At 39.8% G+C, this 23,671-nt stretch overlaps 1 protein-coding gene and 1 pseudogene across 1 annotated transcript in view; both read right to left on the bottom strand.

The window, feature by feature from the left end:
* Positions 1-1,424: 1,424 nt before the first annotated feature.
* LOC102228629 lies at positions 1,425-6,181 on the bottom strand (annotated as a pseudogene).
* Positions 6,182-7,054: 873 nt separating this feature from the next.
* Positions 7,055-23,671, bottom strand: part of LOC102228893 (FERM and PDZ domain-containing protein 1-like) — a 38,161-nt gene continuing 21,544 nt past the window's right edge. The window contains exons 5-16 of the mRNA XM_023333057.1: positions 22,009-22,111; positions 21,846-21,891; positions 20,517-20,621; positions 18,533-18,628; positions 18,206-18,331; positions 17,999-18,118; positions 17,301-17,437; positions 15,930-16,149; positions 15,602-15,784; positions 15,056-15,197; positions 12,930-14,195; positions 7,055-12,353 (exon numbers count right to left, since the gene is read on the bottom strand). Coding sequence (XP_023188825.1) covers positions 8,986-12,353; positions 12,930-14,195; positions 15,056-15,197; positions 15,602-15,784; positions 15,930-16,149; positions 17,301-17,437; positions 17,999-18,118; positions 18,206-18,331; positions 18,533-18,628; positions 20,517-20,621; positions 21,846-21,891; positions 22,009-22,111 — 5,912 coding nt within the window. The 3' untranslated portion in view covers positions 7,055-8,985. The remainder of the gene's footprint in view (positions 12,354-12,929; positions 14,196-15,055; positions 15,198-15,601; positions 15,785-15,929; positions 16,150-17,300; positions 17,438-17,998; positions 18,119-18,205; positions 18,332-18,532; positions 18,629-20,516; positions 20,622-21,845; positions 21,892-22,008; positions 22,112-23,671) is intronic.

The following is a 23,671-nucleotide window of genomic DNA, read 5'->3' as shown; positions in this document are numbered from 1 at the left end:
ATAAGGGTGAATACATGCGCACAGAAACTTTTGTTGAAAAAGCACAAATAGTTTTTCTTTCATCTCTCAAAGTGCTTCTTTGTATTCACGTAGTCCAGATAAAACATATTGAGGTTTGGGATTTGAAATGTCACAAAATCTGAACTAGTACAACAGGATTTCATTATTTTGTAAGGCACTTCTCTTTATGTCCCAGTCTTACTGTTTTAAAGTCCTCCTTCAATCTTTAAGGTTTTATTAGTGATAAAAACAAACGGAACAGAACCAGCTGCACCAAGAACCGGATTCACACCATCACCTGTAGGAAAAATCATCAAAACAGAGTGACTATCATATTGCTGCTGATGACTCCAACCACAAGAATGACGATCATGATCAAAAGTGTCAGTCCATGTCGTAAGACCAGCTGTTTAACTGGGAGCACGTCCCCCACTGTGGAGGTGGCGAACTCTCTCCGGCCTGGACTCTGGACGACACCCTCTTCTTCGTTGGTACCTCTGGTCGGAGTAAAGCCAACTTGGATCTGGCTCTGACTTGACTAAATGTTTAACAAGTAATTAAGCTTTTGAGAATCAAATCAGATATATTTTTAATGAATAAATGTGGACAGTAATAACTGTATGTTCCAACCTAATTGTTCCAGATTAAATGTTTTTTTTTCTTCCATGAGCTGAACTCCTGCTCTGACTTGAGCCTGATCAGACAGAGGAAAAAGTAATGAAATACATTAGTCAATAACATGTTTTTCCTTCAATAAAAATACAATAAAATTAGTAATTCAGTTTCCAACCTCTGCTGAAGCCTTTTTCCAATCAAGTTTTAAATGTTTTAAATGAGATGAAGAAAAATGCCTCTAGTGAAATGGCAATTGTAAGTCTGGTCCACAGTCCTGTTGTAGTTGGGGATAAAGTAGATTTCATGATGCACCAAGTAAGGAAAAGTTAGACCACTTCATGCTTTCCTCTGCTGACAAACTTTAAGGACATGCTGGTCTCATTATCCACCAGAACTTGGCACCTGCTCCACACTCAAAAGAACCAAGACCTGCTTTAATAACAACCAAGCTATGCTGTGACTGATTGGGAGTCGGAGGAAGAAAAGAGTGACCAGAGCCAAAAATGTAGGTGAACTGAAAGCTGCAATCAGTCATTTAAGGAGCCCCAACCAATTATTACGTGCAAAAGCTGTACAGTTCATGGACGTACTGTGAAGTTGTCTGACTTTCTTTAAAATGAAAATGTCCTTTTCTTGGTTTTATGTAACAATGTAATTTTCTGACAAGCATAATTTTTGTTTGTCATCAGCTCTAAGCCCAAACCATAATTACAAATCAGAGGAAATATATATTCCTCTGATTGTTATGAGTAGTTTTAGGTTTTGAATTCAACTTTATTAGATAAATAAACTTTCTTGCGCTAATGACTTTACATTTGTTTTTTTATCTCACTAGTAATTCCCATGTTTGCGCCTATGGGAAACCCTATAAAGTAGGAGCTCACTATATTGAAAATGGCACCAACCAGTTGTTTCCCAGCTCCTCTGAGAACTCCTGCAGCTACACCCTAAAAGTAACAAATGCACGTCTGATTATAATTTGTGTGCCGAAACCTGCAGTCTCAGATTTTGGTGTTTGACTGAATGAAAGTCGTTCTCACCGCAGTCGCTTCGCTGACATGCATGAAGCTGAATATAAGCATTACATCTGCAACCCTCTGAATTATGTCCCTAAAAAAGAACACAGGAATAGACTCCTTTAGACTGTAAATCATTACCAGCAGGAAACATTAAACAGTACAGGGAGATGATTCACTTTTTTAGTGAGGTAACAACAAGGTAAATGATATCAGGTTGTCTTCAGTAGCTGGAACTGACTTTAGATGAAAAGCGCTGATTTTGGCGCTGATGGGTTAACATTTTACCACTAATACACCAAACTTAGTTCATAATATTATATTATTAAGCTACCAATATTAAAAACAATTTAAACTAGTCTTTTTCTTCAACATTTTTTTTTTATTCAGCAACTCTGTTACCAGAGCTTTTAAACATAACTGAAGCTCATTAAACAGTTACAGCTTAATGTCCAAGAGTCTGCATATTAGTTAATTTATGACTGTCTGCTGTCTGAATACAAAGAAATCCTGTTGTGACACATGCAACAAGCTGCAATCAAAGGTCCTTACCTGGGTTTTAGGAATCAGTTACTGAGTTTGGGGTTTAACTTGCTGGTCTGAGGTGAAAATGAATCCATTGACATTTCGATGCTGACACAAACTCCAACAAAGCACGCAAACAATGACGGTGCAAAACACGCAAAACGGAATGTCAATAAAAGAGAACAAAATGAGGTAGTTAATCAGTTTCCACTTAAAAGCTGCAAAAATAAATGACTGCCTGATGATGTATTTTTTCCTTCTTTAAAATGTTTCTTTAATATCTATGATTTATATTATGGAAATATAAATCATAGAACTTTAACATTTCAATAAAAATAAAACTGGGTTGATGAAATAGATCATAACATTATATGTTATGAAATATTTTCCAATATGATATAACCTGAAGAAAACACCCCAGATTTCTCCAAGCGTGCCACATTGCAATAGAATCAGAAATCTGTGGGGACCAATGATTCTAGCTCAGATTTATTGAGCTAGAATCAGGGACACAGAACTCGTTGTCAGAGCTTTTGTATTTAATCCTATGGCTTATGCATATACCAAATATTATAGCAATGCTTAAAGACAAAGCAATTCTCTCTGTACTGCTCCAGTTTTCTGAATTAAACACCTAACATCATGTATGAGCACATATGCTGTGGAATGGGTCTTACATGCACAGATGATTGGGACTTTACACGACAGCTTAGCCTGCTTTATGTCTCCAGCACCAAGAGCATTCCCGACCCGGACAGGAGCAGCAACAGAAAATTAAAGAAGGCACTGGGAAAAATCAACACAAAAGAGCAGAGAATGTCACGTATATTTTTTAAGCGGAGATACTAATGCCTGCAGTTGTGCCAAACGGTCCCCTCACAACAGAAAAAGACTGCTATTCTGTATGCAGGATCTCAAGGACTGTTTAAGAGAACACTGAGACAATTGTGTGAATGGAAATGTCCATGGCAGAAGCCGTCCTAATTCCAGTTATATTTTTAATAACCAGAATTAGCCTGGGGATCTAATAAAACACATTTCAGACATTGTGCAGCGAGCATCAATGTGTGTGATCTATAGATACATTACCATGTAAGCCACAATGCACAGCTGGTATGCAATAGACTGAGCCCCCAGTTCAACCTCACTGATCACACCAGCCAGGAATCCTCCTACTTCAAAAATCCACGACAGGCAGATCATGAACATGCTAGGAATGGCCAGCTTTATGAAGAGACTCCACTCCTGCAGGCAGTCGAGTGACCAACCTGTGAGGCCACATGATTCCCTGACATTTAAAGCACAGAATTATATGTTTAATTTTAAACAGGCCTAAATGTATGTATATTTTTACATTCTATGTAAAGAGCTTTACTCTGAGAGACACACCTGGTTTCGTAAGTTCTTCCCTTCCAGCTGGTACATAAAAGCAGCCTGAAGATCATGACAAAAAAAGAAGAAAAACTTCAGGTTTATTGAATCAATCAAGCTGTCTATTTTCCCTTTTTAAAATTTGTGAGGATCCGAGTAGTTTTGACCAGGAGATGGCATTTTCTAAATTTTTTGTGAAAAGGTAATTTTAGTGACTCATCAAACTCACTGGAAGAGCTAATTAAATGTCTGCTCTGAAAGCAAAGTGGAAGTGATGTGAAATTCCTTGTCTGTGTGCAAAAACTTGGCCAATAAAGCTGACTCTGACCAGCATCGGTTTAAATTTCTTATATACAAAAATCTAAATTGTATGATGTGCATTTGTTCTCAGCTGTCTTTACTCCATTGTACTTCCATGAAATTTCAAAATGTGAAAAGGTCTAAGAGAAATGAGATGCACTTGCTAAACTGGATTTGAAAGAGACCTGGCAACCTGTGGACTCTGCTTGACAGCCAGCAGGAGGGGCTCAGTGTTGATGAGGACGGCCCAGCAGGGGAAACAGGCCAGCAGCAGAATCAGAACCCCCCTCTGGAGAATGACACCCACACGCTTCAGGTTACCGCTCCAATAGGTCTCCATGTAACAGAGCAAACAAACAGATTTGATACACCTGATGCAAATCTTTTACTATTTAGCTGTTTGCTGAATAACTGTAGATAAGGATTATCCACCTGAGATATGAGGGTATCGCAAGATGCAGACAAACCCGTGCCGACAGAAATACCGGTGACGCTCACCATCTGCATGGGCGACAGCAAAAAAGAACTCAAGAATCAACTCAACTCCAAGAGAACAACCTGGGAATGCATCACGTTTGCCCAATTATGTTCACCGCAGCTGCCAGTAATACTGCTGCTAGCTCCATCTTCCCCAGGTGACAGTAGAACTCCAGGCTGAGGATGCTGATCAGGAAGACCATCAGCTGGGAAATGACCTGAAAACACAACGTCGTTTTTAGGGAAAATGAAACAAGCCTTTTGTTACAAAGGCATTTTAAAACATTATTTTAAAAGACCCATAAACACAGAAAGTGTCCTTTAGGATATGATTCATAATATTTTATCAAGATATTGTGAGCTGAACCCTCTGCCCCCAGACCTAGGTCTGTCGCAGTAAGTAATAAATCACACGATAAACTAAAACAAACTCAATAATTTTCATTTGTATGCTGAATCGTTTTTCTCTCATTACCAAAACCTGTTCAGTCTGATGCACTGGTCTCATCTAGCCCTTGTTAAGGACAATTGTATTTACAGAGACTTCATAATTCATTTTATTTGTTGTTTCTGTTTCTGGAACAATTTATCATCCAGCTAAATTTGTTATTGTGACAGGTATAACTTCAATCTCCGTAAAGCCAAAAGGAACAAATGTCTGTGCATGAAGTAAAACTGTCCAATCAGCAGCATGTAAAAGCTCTAAGAAGGTGTCCTTCTATCTGAATTTTTAACACTTTTTTTTTTTATTAAATATGTGTTTTAGAATGGTATTTATTTATTGAAAAATGTATTACAGTCTGACTTGGCCATACGTGTAGAAAGTGATATTTTCTGAGATTCAATATTTATATCTTTTTGAGATTGTATGACATTTTATGAATCTAATATCAAACTCAAATCATTGTTTTTGTCTCCTATCCAAAAAAAATGGATAGGAGATTGGTTTCTCCAATTCTTTTACTAAAGAAAAGAATTGGAGAAACCTGTGATTGGTTCAGAGCGATAATATGTTTTCTGGATGATGTGGATCAGCTGTGTGTTGCCTCCCAGCCTTAGCCTAGGCTCCATAACATCCTTCAGAAGGTAGCATGTAGAAAAATAATTGATCAACTGTAAAATTCTGGTTAAAAAAAAAGCAAGTTAATTTTTTTAAATTATAAGTTAAAGAAAAAAATATACTGTATTTTAACAATGGACTTTTTTTTGTTGTTGTAATTTTTAGGTTTTACTGCTTAGGGCTTTTTATGTGCTTATGGTAAATTCAACATAGACTAAACATTTTAGTTCTTAAAACAAGATTGAATTTTTTTAAATGAATACTTCTATTTTAATTGTATTAATAAAACAACAACAACAACAACAACAACAACAAAAAACAGGAAGAAATTATTTTTTGCAACCCTTCCTGTTTCCGGCCGAATCCAAGGCAGCTTTACTCTTCCTGTTTCTATCAAATACTTAACTACCTTCCCCTCGGTCCGTGAGACTGGGGTTGCCTCCTCTTTACCACAGGTCCTGCCAGTTTAAGGAGTTGCAGCAGCTCATGTCGGGAGTCCGCAGCAGTATTCAGCGTTGGTCTCAACAAAAGAAGCGTCAGTCGGGCGTCTGGTATCCTCTGAACTATCCATGACCAGATATGTTGCGCCTTTATACACAGGACTCCAGAAACGGTCTCCTCCTATTTAGTTAAATGTTGCTTGTTGCTGCTGAAATTATCTGGAGCTTTTTTGATGTAAAGCAGCTTGTGCGTCTCCTCGCGCTAAAAAAGGATATGATGTTTATGACAACACTGCAAAAAACCCCGTCAGCCTTCCCTTTGGTACTGCAACTAATTAGTACAATGGAACTGGGCTATTTTATATCCAGACCACCATTTGCTTTCATTAAAAAAAAAATCACTTTATGTGGCACCTGTGCAACTGCCCCTTTAAATACGCTGACATCAGCAAATCACAAGCTCTAAGGACAAAGACAGTCCACGTGATACAACATGAATCAAATTACGTGCGAAAACTAAATTGGAATACTGTAAAAAAAAAAAAAAAAATGTTTGTTTTAGGAACTTCATTACTAAATTAAACACATTAAGATTAAACAGAGATGGATGTTTGAAAGCCTGTTAATTATTATTAAATGAAATTTAAATTTAGAATATTTCATCAGACCAAAAAAAAAAAAAATCACGTTTATTACAAAAAATATGTGCTTAAAGAACATTATGATTAGTACCTGCTTTTATTTTCAAAAGTAAGTCTAATCTCTCTGAATCAACATCAAAACCCATATTCAAATTTGATAATCTGCTTTTTTCATGTTCTGGACATTTTGCATTTCTATGAATATCAACTTTACTTAAAGTTCAAAGAGGGGCATGGGGTGTAAAAAGAGCTGTAGAGATCTGTAAATATTCCCTCGGTTAAATTTCCAGGGTGGTGTTAACAAGCTTATTTTTGGGGTGTGATAATCTAGAAGTTGTAAATTCATGAGCTCTACCTTATGTTTTCACATTACTAGAGAAACTATATTAGCTTTTACTTTGTGGATATTAATTTAATAATTGCTAAGTAATGCAAACCCTCCTTGTCAAAACAGAACTAAATAAAACAAACACATTGTTGATTTTTAACAATTAAAACTTCTAATGGGATTTAATAAAAACCACAAAACTGTCTTGAGTGCTGACCTCAAGAACATTAAAGAGCTCATTCAAAAATGCAATTTCTTAAAATAATTTTTAATGGTGGAAGTTCAGCATTACAAAGCAAGAAGCAGAGATCACCATTCAGTCATTCACAGATTAAATCCCTGATTAAACAATGTATTCTATATGAGCATGCTTTGTGAGGACAGATGAACACCTTTAGGCGTCGGACAGCTTCACTTTGTGGCCATAATAAAAAGAGAGTTGGTTCTTTTTCCGAGGCAAAGTAGAAATGAAGTTCAGTAAAATATATTATTCTGCAACCAAATGCAACAAAACAGCACATGTCAGTAAGTAAAGCCTTGGTTGTTTTTATGATAAATAGAAACACTGCTTGGCATAAATGGTGTTCCCAGCACTGAAGTGGTAGAAGTACTCCTAATTAATATTTCTCCAGTGCACATGCAAGTCTCGTGTAATTCAAGGCGTTCAATTTTAAGAAACATTCCAAGTGAAAATGCTTATCAAGGTTAATAAACTTTAGGTAATACAGGGTAGTACAAGGTTTTGTGCTAGATGTAATTGGAATTTAATGAATTCTGATGACTGGATCTCAAAATAGACTGAACTGATGTGAAGTTTTCAGTGAACTGCCCACAAAACATACAAAAAGCTGAGAAAAGCTCAATCAGTCAATAATCGTCCCTGCTACCTGGGGTTATGCTCAGTTTGGGATATCTGTGGCCAGATTCTGCTGTGACTGAATTCTTGCTCGTTGCCGTCAACCGCAGTAAGAAAGCACTTGGTGTAAAGGACAGGTAAATACGAATAGGTGTTTCTGACTGTGTGCCGAGCTCAAACACAGTTGTGCAGGTTTTCATTGTCTTGAAAACGAGGTATGCAACTCATGACTCTTAAAATCCACACAACTATAAACAAAAATAAATATATATATATTATTAACAATATTTGGAGAAATGTGTTTGGAAGTTAGTGTTTGTACCAAGAAAAATAAATGTCCATCCATATGCATAGGAAGGTTCAGTCTTAACTACAGGTGAAAAAAGAAGAAGTTGGATAAACAAAGATAAATGGTGTTCATTGTATTTAACTTTTCATAAATAAAACCAAAGGTTCGTGCAAATTTGCACCTAACTGAATGCAGCTCATTCAAACTGATCATGTAATGCACATACGCCGGCATTCCTCTGCTATGTATAAAAAATCAGCAACTTCCGGTTTGATTCCTCGAATCACATAACTTTAGGTTTTGTAAACAGTAACATTCAAAAAAGATCCTCCCAGGTGGACGGGGTTATGTAGATATACATCACAGTACAGCACCTTGCAAAAGTATTTGCTCTTCTCTAACTTTTTCCACACTTCCTATAACTCCAAACTTAACATTTATTTTATCAAGACTTTAAGTGATACACCACCATAAAGTAAAGCTATGCATGCTCTTTTGTGTTGGTCTATCACAAAAATCCTAAAGGGCAAAAAAGAAGTTTGCAATCGGGTGTGGCAAAATTGTAAAAAAAATACTTTTGCAAGGCACTGCATGCAAGAATAAGTAAACCAGATCTCAGAGGATCACCAAGTTATATTAATGTAGAAAGCTGAGTAAACTAAAGGCCTGCGAATGAGTAAATCAAAACCGTTTACTGTGTGTGATGGGACTTACACACGTTGTTTCTCCTGCTAACAAAGCAGTCTGTAAACATTTCTCCTTCCACTGACATTCTACGCTTCCTCAGACACACAGTAGCAAACCTTTCAATAAATAAGTAGATAAATAATACACTTGCTAGATAAAGAATACATTCAAGTATATCAGTTCCTAAATATTACAAATCCACCATTTGTGGACAGCAAAACTTGTGCAGCATAAAGAAAGTCATCACATGCACCTCTACACATGATCACTGTTAACTGCATCAAACTTGGCTCTGTCATGTTGATTGTTGAGTGTTCCAGCTGATAAAGTCTAGAGCAGCTCTTGGGCTGGACAATGACACCAAATCTGAGGTTGTTCTCTCACAGTGCAGTGAGGGTACGAAACAGCTGGGTGAGGCAGAAGACGGAGGCGGTAAGTGCTGTGCACTGTTTGGCTAGCAGCTTGGTGCTCAGGTCTTGACAACTACGTTTGCTGCTGGCTCGCTCCGCCGCCAAGCAGAAGTCCCTGAATGAGCGGGCAACATCTGCCAGGCCTGCGACTGCCTCTGTGTTTCTTCGATCGCACCTTTCGCAACCAGAGAACCAGAGGCAGACGGTGGCCAGCTCCACCAAGGTTCGAAAACTGTCAGCTAAAAACTGGAGCATTTCCTCTGGGCTCTGGCCAGTCCCTGCTACCTTCTGGCAACTAGACATGAGCCGCCGTGCTTCTAACTGGAGAACCCGTTTGTTCTCTGTGAAGTGTGCCGGGCATGTGTCCCTTGAATGACGACCTCCAAGCCCTGCCACAGAACGATCAGAGCCACCACTACCTTCCAAAATTGATAGAAGCTTATCAACATCTCTGCGAAGAACTTGGAAGCCTTTGGGAGGTTCTGGGTAGTGCTGCTGACCCAGATGAGTGAGAGTGTCCTTGTGGGTTTCAGACAAGTAGGATTCCGAGGTGTCTGAGTGGGGTGAGAGAAGAGGGCTGAGCTCAGAGGTGGAGGAGGAGAAAAGGATGGTTTGAGGAAATGATGGGGAGAGGGTGGAGGAGGCAGAGATAAAGGAGGGAACAGGAGGAGATGTAATCAGATGAAGACCTGCTCTGGAAGTTTGAGAAATGCCACTGTTCTGAGAGCGGCAGGAGAACTCATAGACTGTGAGCTCATCATCAAAGCTGTCTTCTCCACTGAAGCAGTCTGTATATGATGTTGGACAGCCACAGGCATCCAGGGGCACCTGGATCCCCTCTGCTACTGACTCACACCCAGATGCAAGTATAGAACTGCAACCAAACTCAGACTTCAGGGGTGTAGTGGCAACAAGGTCAGCTGGAGTACTTGTCTGAGACAAATCCTCACAGATGGTGAACACTCTGCAACCGGCAGAAGATACTTTTGACGGGTCTGAAGTCTGCTCCAAGGGACTACAAAGACCCATCAAAGGTCTGTCACTGCTTGTCCTTGCTTTTTGAGATTGACCATGAAAAGCAAGTTGTGGTCCATTCAGATTCTGGGTGGTCACCACTATTGGAGACTGATTGCTCCCTTTGTAACCTGGGATGTCTTCCTGTAGACTGTTGACTTTTATGTTTAGTTCTGGGGCATCTGTTACAGGTCCAGGAATGTTGGTGTTAAGCCCAGAAGTATTTCTTTGAAATAGGCTTGTTATAGATGCAGGAGGCTCTGTTATGGGTCCTGGTGTGTTGTCATTAGGTCTGGAACAAAGAGTTTGATGATGCTGTTTGGGCTCAGTCTGTACAGGCAGCTGACAACTAACTTCTTTTTTCTCAGACGCCAAAGGAGATCTCTTTGCTGCTGTTGTTTCTACAAAAAACTCCCCATCCAATTCAGATCCAGTCAGCGTTGCATCGGAATCATCTGATTCAACTGAGTCAGGTGCTATGCATGTCTCTAAGTCAAGGGTTTGTGTGATGTTGGGAACGTTGTCGGTGGTACATGCATTGTCACTACTAGCTTCCCCAGCTGGACTCGGCGCAGAACTCCCAACCCCTGCTTGAGTTAGATTTTCTTGGGAGCGTGATAGATAAAGGGGCAAGTTTTGAATCTTCCCCCTTAGCGTTGAGGCAGATAAGCGGCCCATGATGCTCGGTGAACACGTCTGTAAGATAAAACGAGATGGGGGCGGAAGCTCTTTGGAGAGATCATTCAGTGTGGCAGCTTTTGCCATCACAATGCCAGGACTTCCTAAACTCTCTGCAGGTCCACTACTCATCAAGGTGGAGTCACTTTTTGGTTTTGGTGTAACTGTGTTTTTCAGTGCAGTTCCTGAGTTAAGAGAGGACATGATGCTTGTTGCAGCTCCCAGTTTTGCCCTTATTGACTTTATAGCGAGAATGTGATCAGCATTGACAGAATGGTCCCTATTTTGGAGTTCAAGGTTTAAAAGAAGCTGAGCTCTGATGTGTGTTTCATCTGTAGTTCCCTGGGTTAAATAATTACCAAGGCAACTGTTTGCACTTACAGTCCTGTCTTTCGGTTTCTTACTCGAAGTGTAACTTAGGGAATTACTAGCATCTGCATCATCTTCATCGTCAAAAACGTTGTCTGAATTAGAGCTTTCTGTAGATTCATGAATGAGTTCTTCATCATTAACACTTATTAAAGCCTGTTTTAATAATTTAGCAGAGCCACAGTGGTTATTACTCTGTTCTTTGGGAGCTACAGCAGTAGGATTAATTGATGTTGGTATGTTTTTGGAGATTTCTGCCTCTTTTATCAAAAGCTCTGTTTCTGGTTTAAGTGCAGGAGGTGTTTGAGGGAGAAGCGGTGATGGTGGAGGAGGAGGTGGTGAAATCAGTGAAAGGAAATTCTTATCAACATGTTTGTTTATATGTGCAGTGACCAACCTTTCATTCACTTCTGTAAAACTATTAGGCATTATGATTGCACCCTGTGGTATTTCAGCACCCACAAGGGGTCTCTTTAAACTGGATGATAAGTCAAACACAGTCTCTTTCTTTTCTTCTTTCCCGTGCTCCTCAACTGTATCGGGCAAAAATGTATGACTAGTAAGTGGTCCATTTCCTGTCAAACCTACTGGATTTTCCTTCTCTGCTTCTTCTGTTTTCTCACCAATCTCTTCCTGATCTTCCCCTTCCTCCTTTCCGTCACCTCTCCGATCTGCGCTCTCTTTTCCATCTGGATCAACCCGGCAGCGGACGACGGTGATAGTAGGAGGAACCACCTTTACCAAATCTGTGACTGATTTTGATTCCATTGCATCTGGTTCCATCTCCATTTCCTGCTTCCTGGTTCTGGAGGGGGAGCTTAGATTCCTATTCTTTTCAGAAGCAGACAGAAATCCTGGGTCATGTGAGCAAAGCTTTGACAGGATGGGTTTGGACTCGAGCTGAGCTGGCTCTCCTTCAGAATGAGTGAGTGAGGAGGTGGTAGGGCTGGGATTTTGGGTTTGCCCCGAGGGTTCTGGATCTAAAGTAAATGTTGGATTATCATTTGGGCCTGTCGAAATGTTTTTAAGAAACCTGTAAGAGTTTAAATTGGACTCCGATTCGATATCAGTTTCTGGATACGTAACTCTCGAGGTGTAATCAGTTTCCATGAAAGAGCGTCGCTTTCTCGACTTCTTCCGGAGGAGAAATGTTGAGTCATTGCTTTCTCTTTCCTCTTGGTCTTCCCGTTTGTCCATTTCTGTGTCCGTTACAGAGACTCTGATATCACTAAGGCTGAGAATGCTCACGGTGTCCAGCTTCATTTCTGTTTGACTGCCTGCAAGAAGCAAAACAAATACAAAGGGGATGAAAAACATTTCTTGCATGTTTCGAAAAATACTCATGTGCTTTCTGTGTAAAAGCAACACAATATTTACACGAGTTTCTCTTTGCTTAAGCTGTTCACGAAGCTGAGTTTTTCAAGTTTAATTTACAATTATCATGACTTCCTATAAGAAAACGTTTATGCAAGTATAGGTCAGTGACATTGGGACAGTCTTTTCCAAAGCTTCATCTGTCTGCCTATATTTTCAAATCTGCTGTGGTATAAGAAGCTGGAAGGCACCACTTGAGAGAGAAACATTGAGAAAATGAATTTATATCCCAATGGAAATTTCAACAAATTAGACATTTAAGTTCATGTCACTCTTTTCTTGAAACTTATCCTCACTTGCCATTGAAGGTGTTAGTATTTTTAGCAACTAGTCTTCATTTGTGATTAAATGTGTGCAAGAAAAAATTGTGTTGTTAGTCATTACTCAATCAATTTGTGTACTAAATTCTACAGCCACCAGATGGCAGCAAAGATATTGGAAGAATGTTCTAAACAGCTTTTTGGCCAAAGATAAATCACCTCTTGGGACGGCACCTGACGTGGGATCTTCAGGTGAGGTGAAGCGATCTCTTGCATCAAAAAACTCCTCATCTGAGCTGCTGTCCCCGAATCCAGGGGGCGGCTGGAGGATGGGAATTAGCTCAGATCCACCAGCCTTCGCTTCATCCTTATGGATGATAGGATCCTGAGGGCCTGGAAGGCTGCGAGCGCTGTCAGGGGTGATGTTGGAGCATAGGTTGTAGTAGCAGCGAGCATCGCTTTGGTCAAAGTTAAAAACAAAGTCTTTGTGGGAAGACGGGGATGACGGAGAAGTGGAGAGAGGATGCTCTCCAACACTTCCACCTTCATCTGCCTTTCTCAGTGTCACACTTATATTGCTCTGTAACTTTCCCTTCCGCCTCAGCTCGTCATCTTCGACATCATCATCCTCGCTAGCCTCAGGAGGACTCGGCAGGAGATCTGCGAGACGGGAGAGCTCAGCGAAACACAGCGAGCTGTCTGCTGAGCAGAGTTCACCTGAACGTTTTTGACCTTTGGGGCTGAGGGATGGGGAGGACAGAAGTTTGGGATCAGCTCCATCACCAGATCTCCTGCTGTCTCCTCTTTCTCCTGATTCTCCGGCACAGCTAACAACTGTGAGGTGAATGAGGGGATGAGAGTGAGGTGGTGGAGGAGCGAGGAGGTGAGGCTGAACATGTCCGTCAGAGTGGAGGTGAAGCTGAAAAGGGGAGTGAACGCAGACATGAGCTTGTGAGAGAGCTTGAGTCTGGACAGAAGAGGAGGTGCACGAAATTAAATCGTCTTCCTCCAGAGCATCAAGAGAGTCACTGGAGGGACTGGTGAGGACACGAGAGTCAGTGTGACATGAGTCTGATGCTTCTGATACAGACGGCTGCTCTACCTCTCCAGTTCCAGGGCTTACTGGCCCTATATGACCCCCTGAATCATTGCCCGTTATTTGAATCTGTATTTTTGCACCAGGCCTCTTTCTGTTCAATGTGTTCTCATTCTTTCCCTCTTTACCGTTTCCTAATGAAGCAGACGCTCTTGGAGTATCAAGATATTTTTCTTGTTTTGGTTTTTTATTCTCCACAGGTGCGTCTCCCTTCTCTTTGCAGTCTTTGCTTCTCATCCGGTCCCTGTCCTTCCTCTTTCGTCCTTCAGAGTCTGACAGGGATCTAACACGAGTGCGGGGTTTGTCATCTTGAGACATCAAGCTGTACAACGGCTCCATATCCAAGTCTGAAGAGTCCTCTGAGTCACTTGCACATCTTGACACATAACCTGTAAACCCATATTAAAGCAATAGTCAGTCACAACATGTGACACAAGTTTTGTTTTTGACATTCAATGCAACAACAGAGCAGAATCTACTGCCTGTCACAAACACTCTTACACTTTAGCTTTTTCACAGTACAATCACCACCTTTATTGTATTTTATTGAAATTTTGTGTGTCTGACCAACAAAAAACTGTGAATATTGTGAGGTGGAAATAAAAAGACACTATTTTCATTTTCTACACAACTACAAATTTGAAAAGTTTATCACTTTTATTATTATGCACCTCAATAACTACAAAATCAAAATCTCCAGCAGAAGTCATACAATGAGTGAACACAGTAACTATTTATAATTTAACCACAGTATAAACATACTGATTCTGTTTCTTGTTTCCCACTTCAGAAACATAAACTTCTCTGTTGAATTAGCACATTAAAACCCGATAAACAGATCAAAGTCTATGATAAAATGTGAAATAGTTCATGCAGTACGAACATTTCCATTTGCCTGCATTTGTTTTCTACAACATACAAGATAAAACCGGAAGATAAACAGTTTGCATGTCAAAATCATAAATAGTTCATTAATTGGATGACTTCTTTTTGTCAGCAATTTTGATTTTGGATTTATTGAGGTGTACAATACTAGAGGTGATAAATACCAACATGGCACCAACTTCTCAGGTATGTAGTTGATTGCTTTTATAATCAGCAGCAGTACTTTTCTAAGCTGTCAAAAGAAATTTAAATGTTTAAATGTCAGACACCGTCAGATTGTCTAACTTGAGCAAATGTGAACTTTAAATGAAAACACAAAGAATTAAGAAATTAAATCTTGTTAAATTGTTTTTTGCTTATGTACCTTCTTCAGCAGAAACTCTGTGTTTCTTGTCATCTATCCAGGGGAAAACGTTGAGGTTAGGGTCAATAAACACACGGCAGTAGCCTGCTATAAGGCAAGATATATCTTTTGCTGCACCAGCCTCCAATAGTAATGTGATGGGCTATGAGAAAGAAAATCAAAACAGGGATTAGATTCAAAAAAGCTCCTCTTTCTCACTCGATAAACTGAGATTATGAATCTTCTTATAAACTTAAATTGTAAGTTTGAGCTACTGATGTTACTGTCACTACTTTCTTTGTGGGAAACCATTCATTTAATGCATTAAATTAAATGCATTAAATTGAATACAATTAATTAAGGCTATCTGGTGTCCTGTACGTAATGTCACCAGTCTTATTGTTTACGGCGGCTCTTGTCTTTTGTTTCTTCCAAGCCTTTTTTCTGTCTCAATTACAAAGACAGAAAAAGCTACAGGCCTGAAGACAACTGAATAAAAATGTAACCCCAGCCCTTTAAGCATGCCCATCATGAGCAAGTTGGTGCGTTAATCCTCTAGGGACTTGCCTTGATGTCCTGCAGGTATATCTTGACGAGGCTGACTTTGTCTGATTCCGGTAGCAGCTCGACGCGAGTGATGCTGTTGAACTCTGTAAGGGTCGTCATGATACTCAGCTTGTGGTTGACCACCTGACTCACCCCATAGCGCGCGCCAACCAGCAGGCTCACCATTGACTCCCTGTCTTGAAGCTAGAAGCCCAATGGAGATCAGAAAGAGAAAAGAAAAGAGCACAGCTAAGGAAATGTTATTTTTAAAAAAATACGAAGGAATTTTAAAAATCTTGCTGGTCTATATCAGCTTTCTTCCTTTTTTTTTTAGATGAAAAAAGCCTACCATCAAGGTGGCACCAAAGGACTTTCCCCCGAAGGACTTCAGATCACTCAGCTCCTCTAGATAGTTGATCCGTGCTTGATCTACTGACAGGCTCTTTTGCTTGGGATCATGCTGGGACTGGGTTTTCTTCATGTGAAAGCCGATTGCCTTCCTCAGATCTTTTTCTCGCATGTTCCTCAGTAAGGTGGACGACACAAAATTTTCTATGCCCCAAGTCTTCCTGGAGCAAACAGAAAAAACAACTTCACATTTGCTTTCATTAGAAAGTAACTGTACGGTACAAACATCCAGTATCGCTATCAATGACATGAATAGATTTTCAAAAGTGTTATTGTCCCCTGGGACAGAAACTGTAATGTTTTCCCAAATAAAATCCAGTATAACCAAATGCTAACTCAATTAATATATTTGGGAAAATTAATAACAGACAATTATGCATCCAAAGTAATTTTTAAACAAAAGTGGCAACACACTCTTTTTGCAGTTTGCCACAATCCAACCAGGGCGCTGCAAACGTGGAAGAAAGTAATCTTGTCAGATGACACCAAAACTGAACTATTTGATCTGAATGCAAAAAAACAATGCTCTACATTGCCATGAATACACTTTGTGGTGGCAGCATCATGCAATGTGGAAGCTTTTATTAAAGAGAGATAAAAAGCCACACTTTGTGTTGGTTTATCACAATAAAAATATTTAAGTTTGTGGTTGTAAAAATGATCAAAAGATATAAATTTGTCTACTGGATTACAGCTTTCAGCTTAAATTGAAAATAAACTCAAATCAAACTGTAATCAAGAGTGCTTCAGTACTCCAGATATAAAACAAGACCTGAGATTGTTTGCAAGACCAAAATATGATCCTGATTCTCTGTCAGGAACTGACATCTCTACATTCAAATCAATCTGAGTTTGGATTCTTCTTCCACATTTGCCATATAATAAAACAAAATACCAAACACTGTCAGAGCACAGAGCAGCTCCTTTCTGCATTCCTCACCTTTCATGCTTACACTTTTCAATCGATTTCATTCTTGATGCTGATGTCAGAAAAGGATGTACCTTTCAGAACATCCTCCTGTGCTAAAACCTGAATGATGGTTCTGAGCAGATAAAAGCATCTGCTGAATGAGTAAATGTATTCTGAGATACCCTTAAGTAGCAGTAAGATTAAATTTTATTGGGGATCATTAATTTTATTCTGCTAGGCAGCTTTGTGTCTTATAAACATAAATACATAAAACTGCGGAAGCTTGTTTGCATATCTACTGAAGAGGAAATATCATAAATAGCTTAAGGTTGCATCATATTTATCAAAAAATGTGTTTTTGATTCTCTGTTGCACTTTAATAAATCACACAAAAAGGCTTACGTGATCATCTTCAGGTTGGCTTTGGGGGACAGTCCGCAGCTCACCAGCCTCTCCTGAATGTGCAGCGCAGCAAGTCTTAAGGCGGTATTACACCGCATTTCAATGGCGTAGCGTTCCTGGAGCACATCGTTCACCCCCTTAAAAATGGAACGACACAAATGATGAAAATTTGATTTGGCAAATTAATTTGGAATTTTTTAAAGCAATGTTATTAGTGTATGTTTTTGCATCTGCTTTTCAATTTTATGTATCTTATAAAATTATAAAAAACGGTACAGGGTAGGTTGTATTTTTTCTGAAGAAGCTGAGATTTTATTCCACATCAAACGGAAATCTGTCAACTAAGTTAATTATTGCGCTTCAGAAAATATCACACCTACTCACTAATTCAATAGGTCCTTCAGCAATCTTTCTGTAGAAAGAAGGAGTAATTATTTTACTAATCTTATGGGCATAACTGAATTTGTAGAATTTATGTTTGCATCTGAAATGAGTTCCATGATTTCATCAGAATTAACATATTAGTTTAGTTATGTTTAGTTTAGTGCTACTTTACATATTACATTTCATTACATAGCTATCTGAATAGTAATCACTTCCAAAAAAATATAGACATTAACAAAAACACACACACACACACGCCCCCTCACCCCTACACACATATCCTCAGGTATCATTTATTTCCCTAGGAGCTGTACCTGAAGGTAAAGATACTCAAAGGCAGTGGGATCCTCCTGCAGCAGCGTCTTGAAATCTTTGGGCATGAAACAAACACGGAACAAACACCTGTAGTTATGGACTTCCTTCTTCTGGACCACCTGAGGACATGCAAACATACATCATGTCAGACATGTATTTGCACAAGCAGATGAAAGCGTAAATGTTCTCCCAAAGTGTGTTAATACCTGATGTATCCTCTCCTCTTCATGTAGCAGCAGCAGCTTGCTGCTGTTGTGCTGCTGTTCGAGCACCAAGGAAAAGTGTTCAATTCGGTTCAGTGAAAGTTTTTCCTTTAGTGTCATCACAATATCCTACAGTGGAAAAACAAAAGGCCATCTTGAGAGAAAAATAATATTTACTTAGATGTTGTTCTAACAAGTTTTTCTTTGAAGTTGCCGATTATTTTCACAAAAATCCCTCTGTGCACCAGTCCTACATGTGGATACAATGAATCACAGTCGTAACCATCTTGTCTCAGGCTATAAAATCGTCGACAGTCATATCAAAAATACCTTGACAGTTGTGCTGGTCTCAAACTTGAAAGCCTTAGTCTGCCCGTTCTCCAGATACACCTTCAAAACGTTGGGCAGGAAGAGTAGCGAGTTCCCCTGTAAACAAACAGGAACATCAGAGATCAGCGAAAGCGTTTGACAAAAAGGTTGAACAGGGTCAGGACATGCTAGCATGAAGAAATATAAAGTAAAAAAGTATCTGCAAATCCTAGACCTTTTATCAACATTACAATTATTAACCTTAATGTAATTTATTATGTTTCTGCTGTATGTGACAGATCAACACAAAGTGATTTATAAAGTGGAAGAAAAATTGTGCGTGGTATTGTACACTTTTTGCATATAAAAATCTGTGTGGCATGCATTAGGTCTGGACTTAAAGCATAATATTGCCAGCTACATATTTTACATGAGAACTGCTCATTTCGGGTGATATGCAGTGTTAGTTGTTTTGTCACAGTTCTGTGGTAAGTTTTGCATAAAGTTCAGCTTTTCACATTTAGAGGTCATAGCAAATATGACCTCTAAATGCCTTGTGTCAAACTGCAAGCCAGGCCAGAAAACAGGCCTGGCTTTCATCTTGGTGCTCTTCCATGAAGACATGATTAAGATTAAGAACACCAACTAGCCGAATTGTCAATAGATTCTCCCAGCTGAGCTCTGGATTTCTGCAGATCTTCCAGAGTTACGACGAACCTCTTTGCTCCTTCCCTGAATTATTCTCTCCTTACTAACCTGTTAGTTTCAAATGTTTTCACAGCCTCTGACAGGTTTTCTTCAAGTACTGCCCTGAACTTCCTTACAATCAGCTTCCCTGTTGTGACTAAAGGAAATGAACCCCGCTGCATAATTGTACCAATAATTCAACATAGACATTGTGTTTTCAAAGCTCATACGGGAAAAATGAAGAAACAAGCTATGAATACTTTCATAACAAAATGTTGCGAGGCAAGATTAAACTGTTGCATTTTTGTAGCATGTTTATGATTTAGTTTAAATTTGGAAAGGTTCTTAAATCTGCATCATTAAAAACAAAATGTTGTTTACATGTCATGGTGTAATAAAACAATCAGAACATTTGCTCTTCTTTGGCTTTTCTTGCAAAGGATTTCTGTGCATTACACTGGCCTGTTTCTGTCTGCCCTGCTTGTTCTCTGCAGTGAGTCATCACTGTTCTCCTATGATTTTGGAAAGTGTTTTTCCTCCACTGACAATGTGATGTTATGAAACATTGATGCAGGCATGTTTTAAGTTCAAACGTAGAGCAGTCGAGTTTAGATCCCTCACATCTCCAGCTTCTTCTGCTCTGCTTTCTCTCTTCCTTCGTCTCCCCTGAATGTCCCTCTACTTTTTCCCTTCCAATCTAAACATGTCCTGTAATTGCAGAAATGAGGACTGAAGAGTGGTTTAGGTATCGATCCACATTTCCTCTGTCTTTACTAATGGACACTCCAGTTTCCGGCGTTTTCCTCCTGCAGCCGCTTTTAAATCCACAAGAAACATGGGAATTCAGCCCAGCAAGAATGAAGGAAATAGGAAAAAAAACTGCATACATGAAATAATACTGACATACAAATCAGCATCAAAAGCAATTTGTGAAGTAAAATCTGCACATTGTCTCTTTGCTTGGCACTGTTGAAGTTGGTCTCGTTTAAAAAGCAGATGAAAATCCTGAAGTGTTTATGAAGCTGTGTGTGGATCCCATGTGTCTGCATAACAAGTCTGTTTGGGATCGAGGGAGTTTCTTGTTTATAGTGACATTAACTCACGCGAACAAACTGTATGTCCAAAAATAAAGATTCCTGAGATTAATCAAGTTGATTGGAAGACAACAAAACTATAACTCTAAAAGTGAACAAAAGTCTATCAGATGACTATTTTTCTCTTTTGGCTGTATTACCCTGTATCTGATATACAGTATATCACACATGAAAAGAAGTTCTTGAGATTAATCCCCCTCATTCTTTTGTCTGAGGTAACTAACCTGAGACTGTCCATTGACCTCCACCTCCTCTGCAAAGTGGACTTTGACAGGGTTGGACCGGAGCTTGGCCCTCTTTTCAGGTGTGATGAATGACGACTTCGGGCCCTGGGATGAAAACACATTAATAAAACTTGATCTACAGAGATTTCTTAAATCTCGGTAACGATTTCTTGAAGGGAGAAGCAAGATATGAATCACTTGATAAGTGTTTCTGTCAGCAAAAACTCCACACGAGACTCTCTGCGCAGCAGCCATTTATTTACCATTATCTAATCAAATCAATCTTAATGCAAACACACACCTCAGTTTCACAGATGCAGAGTGAGATGCATGTTCAGGCAGTAAACAAATGAGCTGCGAAGACCTTCGTCCTTTTTCAAGGTAGATCTAGTTGTGGGGAAATTCCTGTGGGTTCCTACCATCATATCCAACACTGATAAAGTGGTGTGTGCTGGGTGAGTGGATTGTATGAGATACACCTCAAGCTCAGATGCAGAAAGAGCCTGATTAATGTTTCTGCTGACTGCAGCATTTCAGAATCCCATGTGAATAGAGACACTGAATTGCACAGGCTGTACTAGAAACACACTATGCTGGTTAATTTACTCAGTGCTACGAGACACAAAACTCTCCAGAATATTGATCCTCAGCTCTATTTTAAATCATGTTTGGGGGGTAAATATTGAAGACAAAAATTGTTCAGGAACCCAAGAGCTTTCAACAGCTGAGCAATTAATAAAATCTATTAAAAAAATTATAAACAAGTGGAGAAACAGAACATGTCAAACAACACAGTTACAGTTAACTAAGGCAGCTACATAGTGTCATTTTTATACAACGTATGACTACATTTGGCATCAATGTTGGTGAACTAAGAACTATTACTTGTTGTCTGGAAAGAACGGAGGAAGGAAGGAAGAAAAGAAGAAAGGAAGGAAGAATGTGGAAGCTTGCAGTATAAACCCTGTCTATGAAACTGTCAGAATGATAACACCTGCAAACACAAGAAAATGTTTTACAGTGAGTTCCACTAAACTGTGCAGTCAGAGTGTTTTATTCTCTCAGTCTGCCTCCTCCTGCAAAGATTTTTGTGTTCATTAATATTTTACACCCAAACACTAGGAATTGAGGGCAAGCTGCATTTTTTTCCGTCAGTGTAACATTTAGGGCCGATCTTTCTGCATGGTGATCACATGTTCTCCCTGTGCACGCGTGGATTCTCTCCAGGTACTCCACCTTTCTCCCAAAGTACAAAAACATGACTGGCAGGTTAATTGGTCCAACCAGTCCAACTTAATCCCCACATTCAATGGTTACCAGCAAACTCACATGCATGATTCTGAGGACAGTCATGGTCAGCGTGTCTCGACACTCCCTAAAAAACACAAAAGGTCTGGTTGTTATGGTCAAACCTGTTACAAACAGACTAAATACACTGAAAGCAACAACATTCAGACATTTGAGCCTGTGTTTTGTGTTTGCATGTGCAGACCTGATTATTTCAGCAGCTTGCTCCGGGGTCAGATCATCGACAGCCACGTTATTGATTTTCACAAGCTGGTCGCCAGGGACGAGCCGGCCATCTGCAGGACCACCTGGACACACAAAACGTCCTTGTGTCGTCATGCCTGAGGGGCTTTCAATTTGTCTGAGCTCACACGGCTCATGAGTGCTGATGACAGGCAGCAGCTTGTGTTCTAGTCATTTCCTTTCATCTGACTCCAATGCAATATTTTCCATCCTGCTCTCTAAAGAGCTCGCTGTCCCACAACAGGAATATTAGCAGTCAATTAATTGTGCTTCAGTGCTTTACTGTCGCCAAGAGAAATCTCCCATGCTGAAGTTTCGGTTCGGTTTTAATACCCGAGATGATTTTTAGATGTTTGTTGTAATTTATCAGCTAATTTAGTCTACACAAAGTTTCAAGTTGCAATAAAGACGAGGAGAAATCAGAATGGTAACTGAATGTTATGGCTTATAATCTCGCTCTGATTATTTCTATATTGATGTTCAACAATATTTAGATGTTTATCTTTAAGGGAACCCACTGATGATCATCTAGTCACAAATATTTTCTAACTTTTCTCATATCCAAAACTGAAGCATATAGTGTTTAGTGGTGGTGATGTTCTCTGCAGGAAGAGGGGTCCCTAACTTTATACTGCATAAGGCCCCACACCTGCAAGGCGAGCCAGAGTCACTGCACTGCGTATCTCTCTGCTGAATGCAAGAGACAAACAGAGATTTAGTTTATGGGGCATTAGTAGGGACAAGGCAACGGTAGTAGGGGTTCGTCCTGCTTGAACTGGGTTGCCAGTTCAAGCCCCCACTCTGCCCGTCTCTGTAGTGTCCTTGGGCAAGACACTTCAACCATCTTGCTTGCTGGTGGTGGTCAGAGGGCCCGGTGGTAGCGTCACTTCTGTCAATCTGTGAATGTGTGCATAAATGGGTGAATGGCTGAAAATAGTGTGAAGCGCTTTGGGGTCCTCTGAACTTGATAAAGCGATGTACAAGTACAGACTTTTCTGTTTTGACTGTTGAATTTTTGTTGAGTTTTTGACTGTTGAGTGCCAAAGTGGCTATTTATTTTTCTAGGCCAGGCTTTATGGGACACGTTTTTGTGATGTCCATTCTACACTGGACCTGTCTCGCTCATTCATGTGTTTACAGGTCCACACAACGAGCAGATCTACTTGACTGAAACGGAGGAAAAGCAAAGAAGGCATTTGATATTGCATAGTTTGAGGCGTTGTAGTGCTTCACAACAAGAGCGTGATTCGGGGTGAGCACAGTGGCTTCTTTATGAGCTAAACCACTGGCCCACTAACCCATCGACCCATCGGGGAAATCCCCACTAGTCCCAAGTGCCAGTTCACCCCTGGTTTTGGTTCTCCACAACACGTATTGATCTGCATGCCAACCAAAGAGCCTGACTTTGATCTATGCTAACAAAAGCACCTTCTTCCACATGTTTGCTGTGTCTCCTATGTGGCTTGAGTCAAAGCCTGACAGTGGGTTTTGTCTTGCCACTTCAAATCTTTGACAGCAGTTTTCCTATAAACAGATTGTTCAACAAAAGCTGTGCAGCTCTGCCAGATTTATTAATCTTTACTGCTTTTCTTTGTCCAGTCTCTGAGTTTAGCTGGACGGCTAAA

Source organism: Xiphophorus maculatus, chromosome 5 (genome assembly GCF_002775205.1).
Source record: "Xiphophorus maculatus strain JP 163 A chromosome 5, X_maculatus-5.0-male, whole genome shotgun sequence".
NCBI classification, from domain to species: domain Eukaryota; kingdom Metazoa; phylum Chordata; class Actinopteri; order Cyprinodontiformes; family Poeciliidae; genus Xiphophorus; species Xiphophorus maculatus.
The sequence above is the reverse complement of the archived record's forward strand: the minus strand, read 5'-3'. Positions and strand labels throughout refer to the sequence as shown.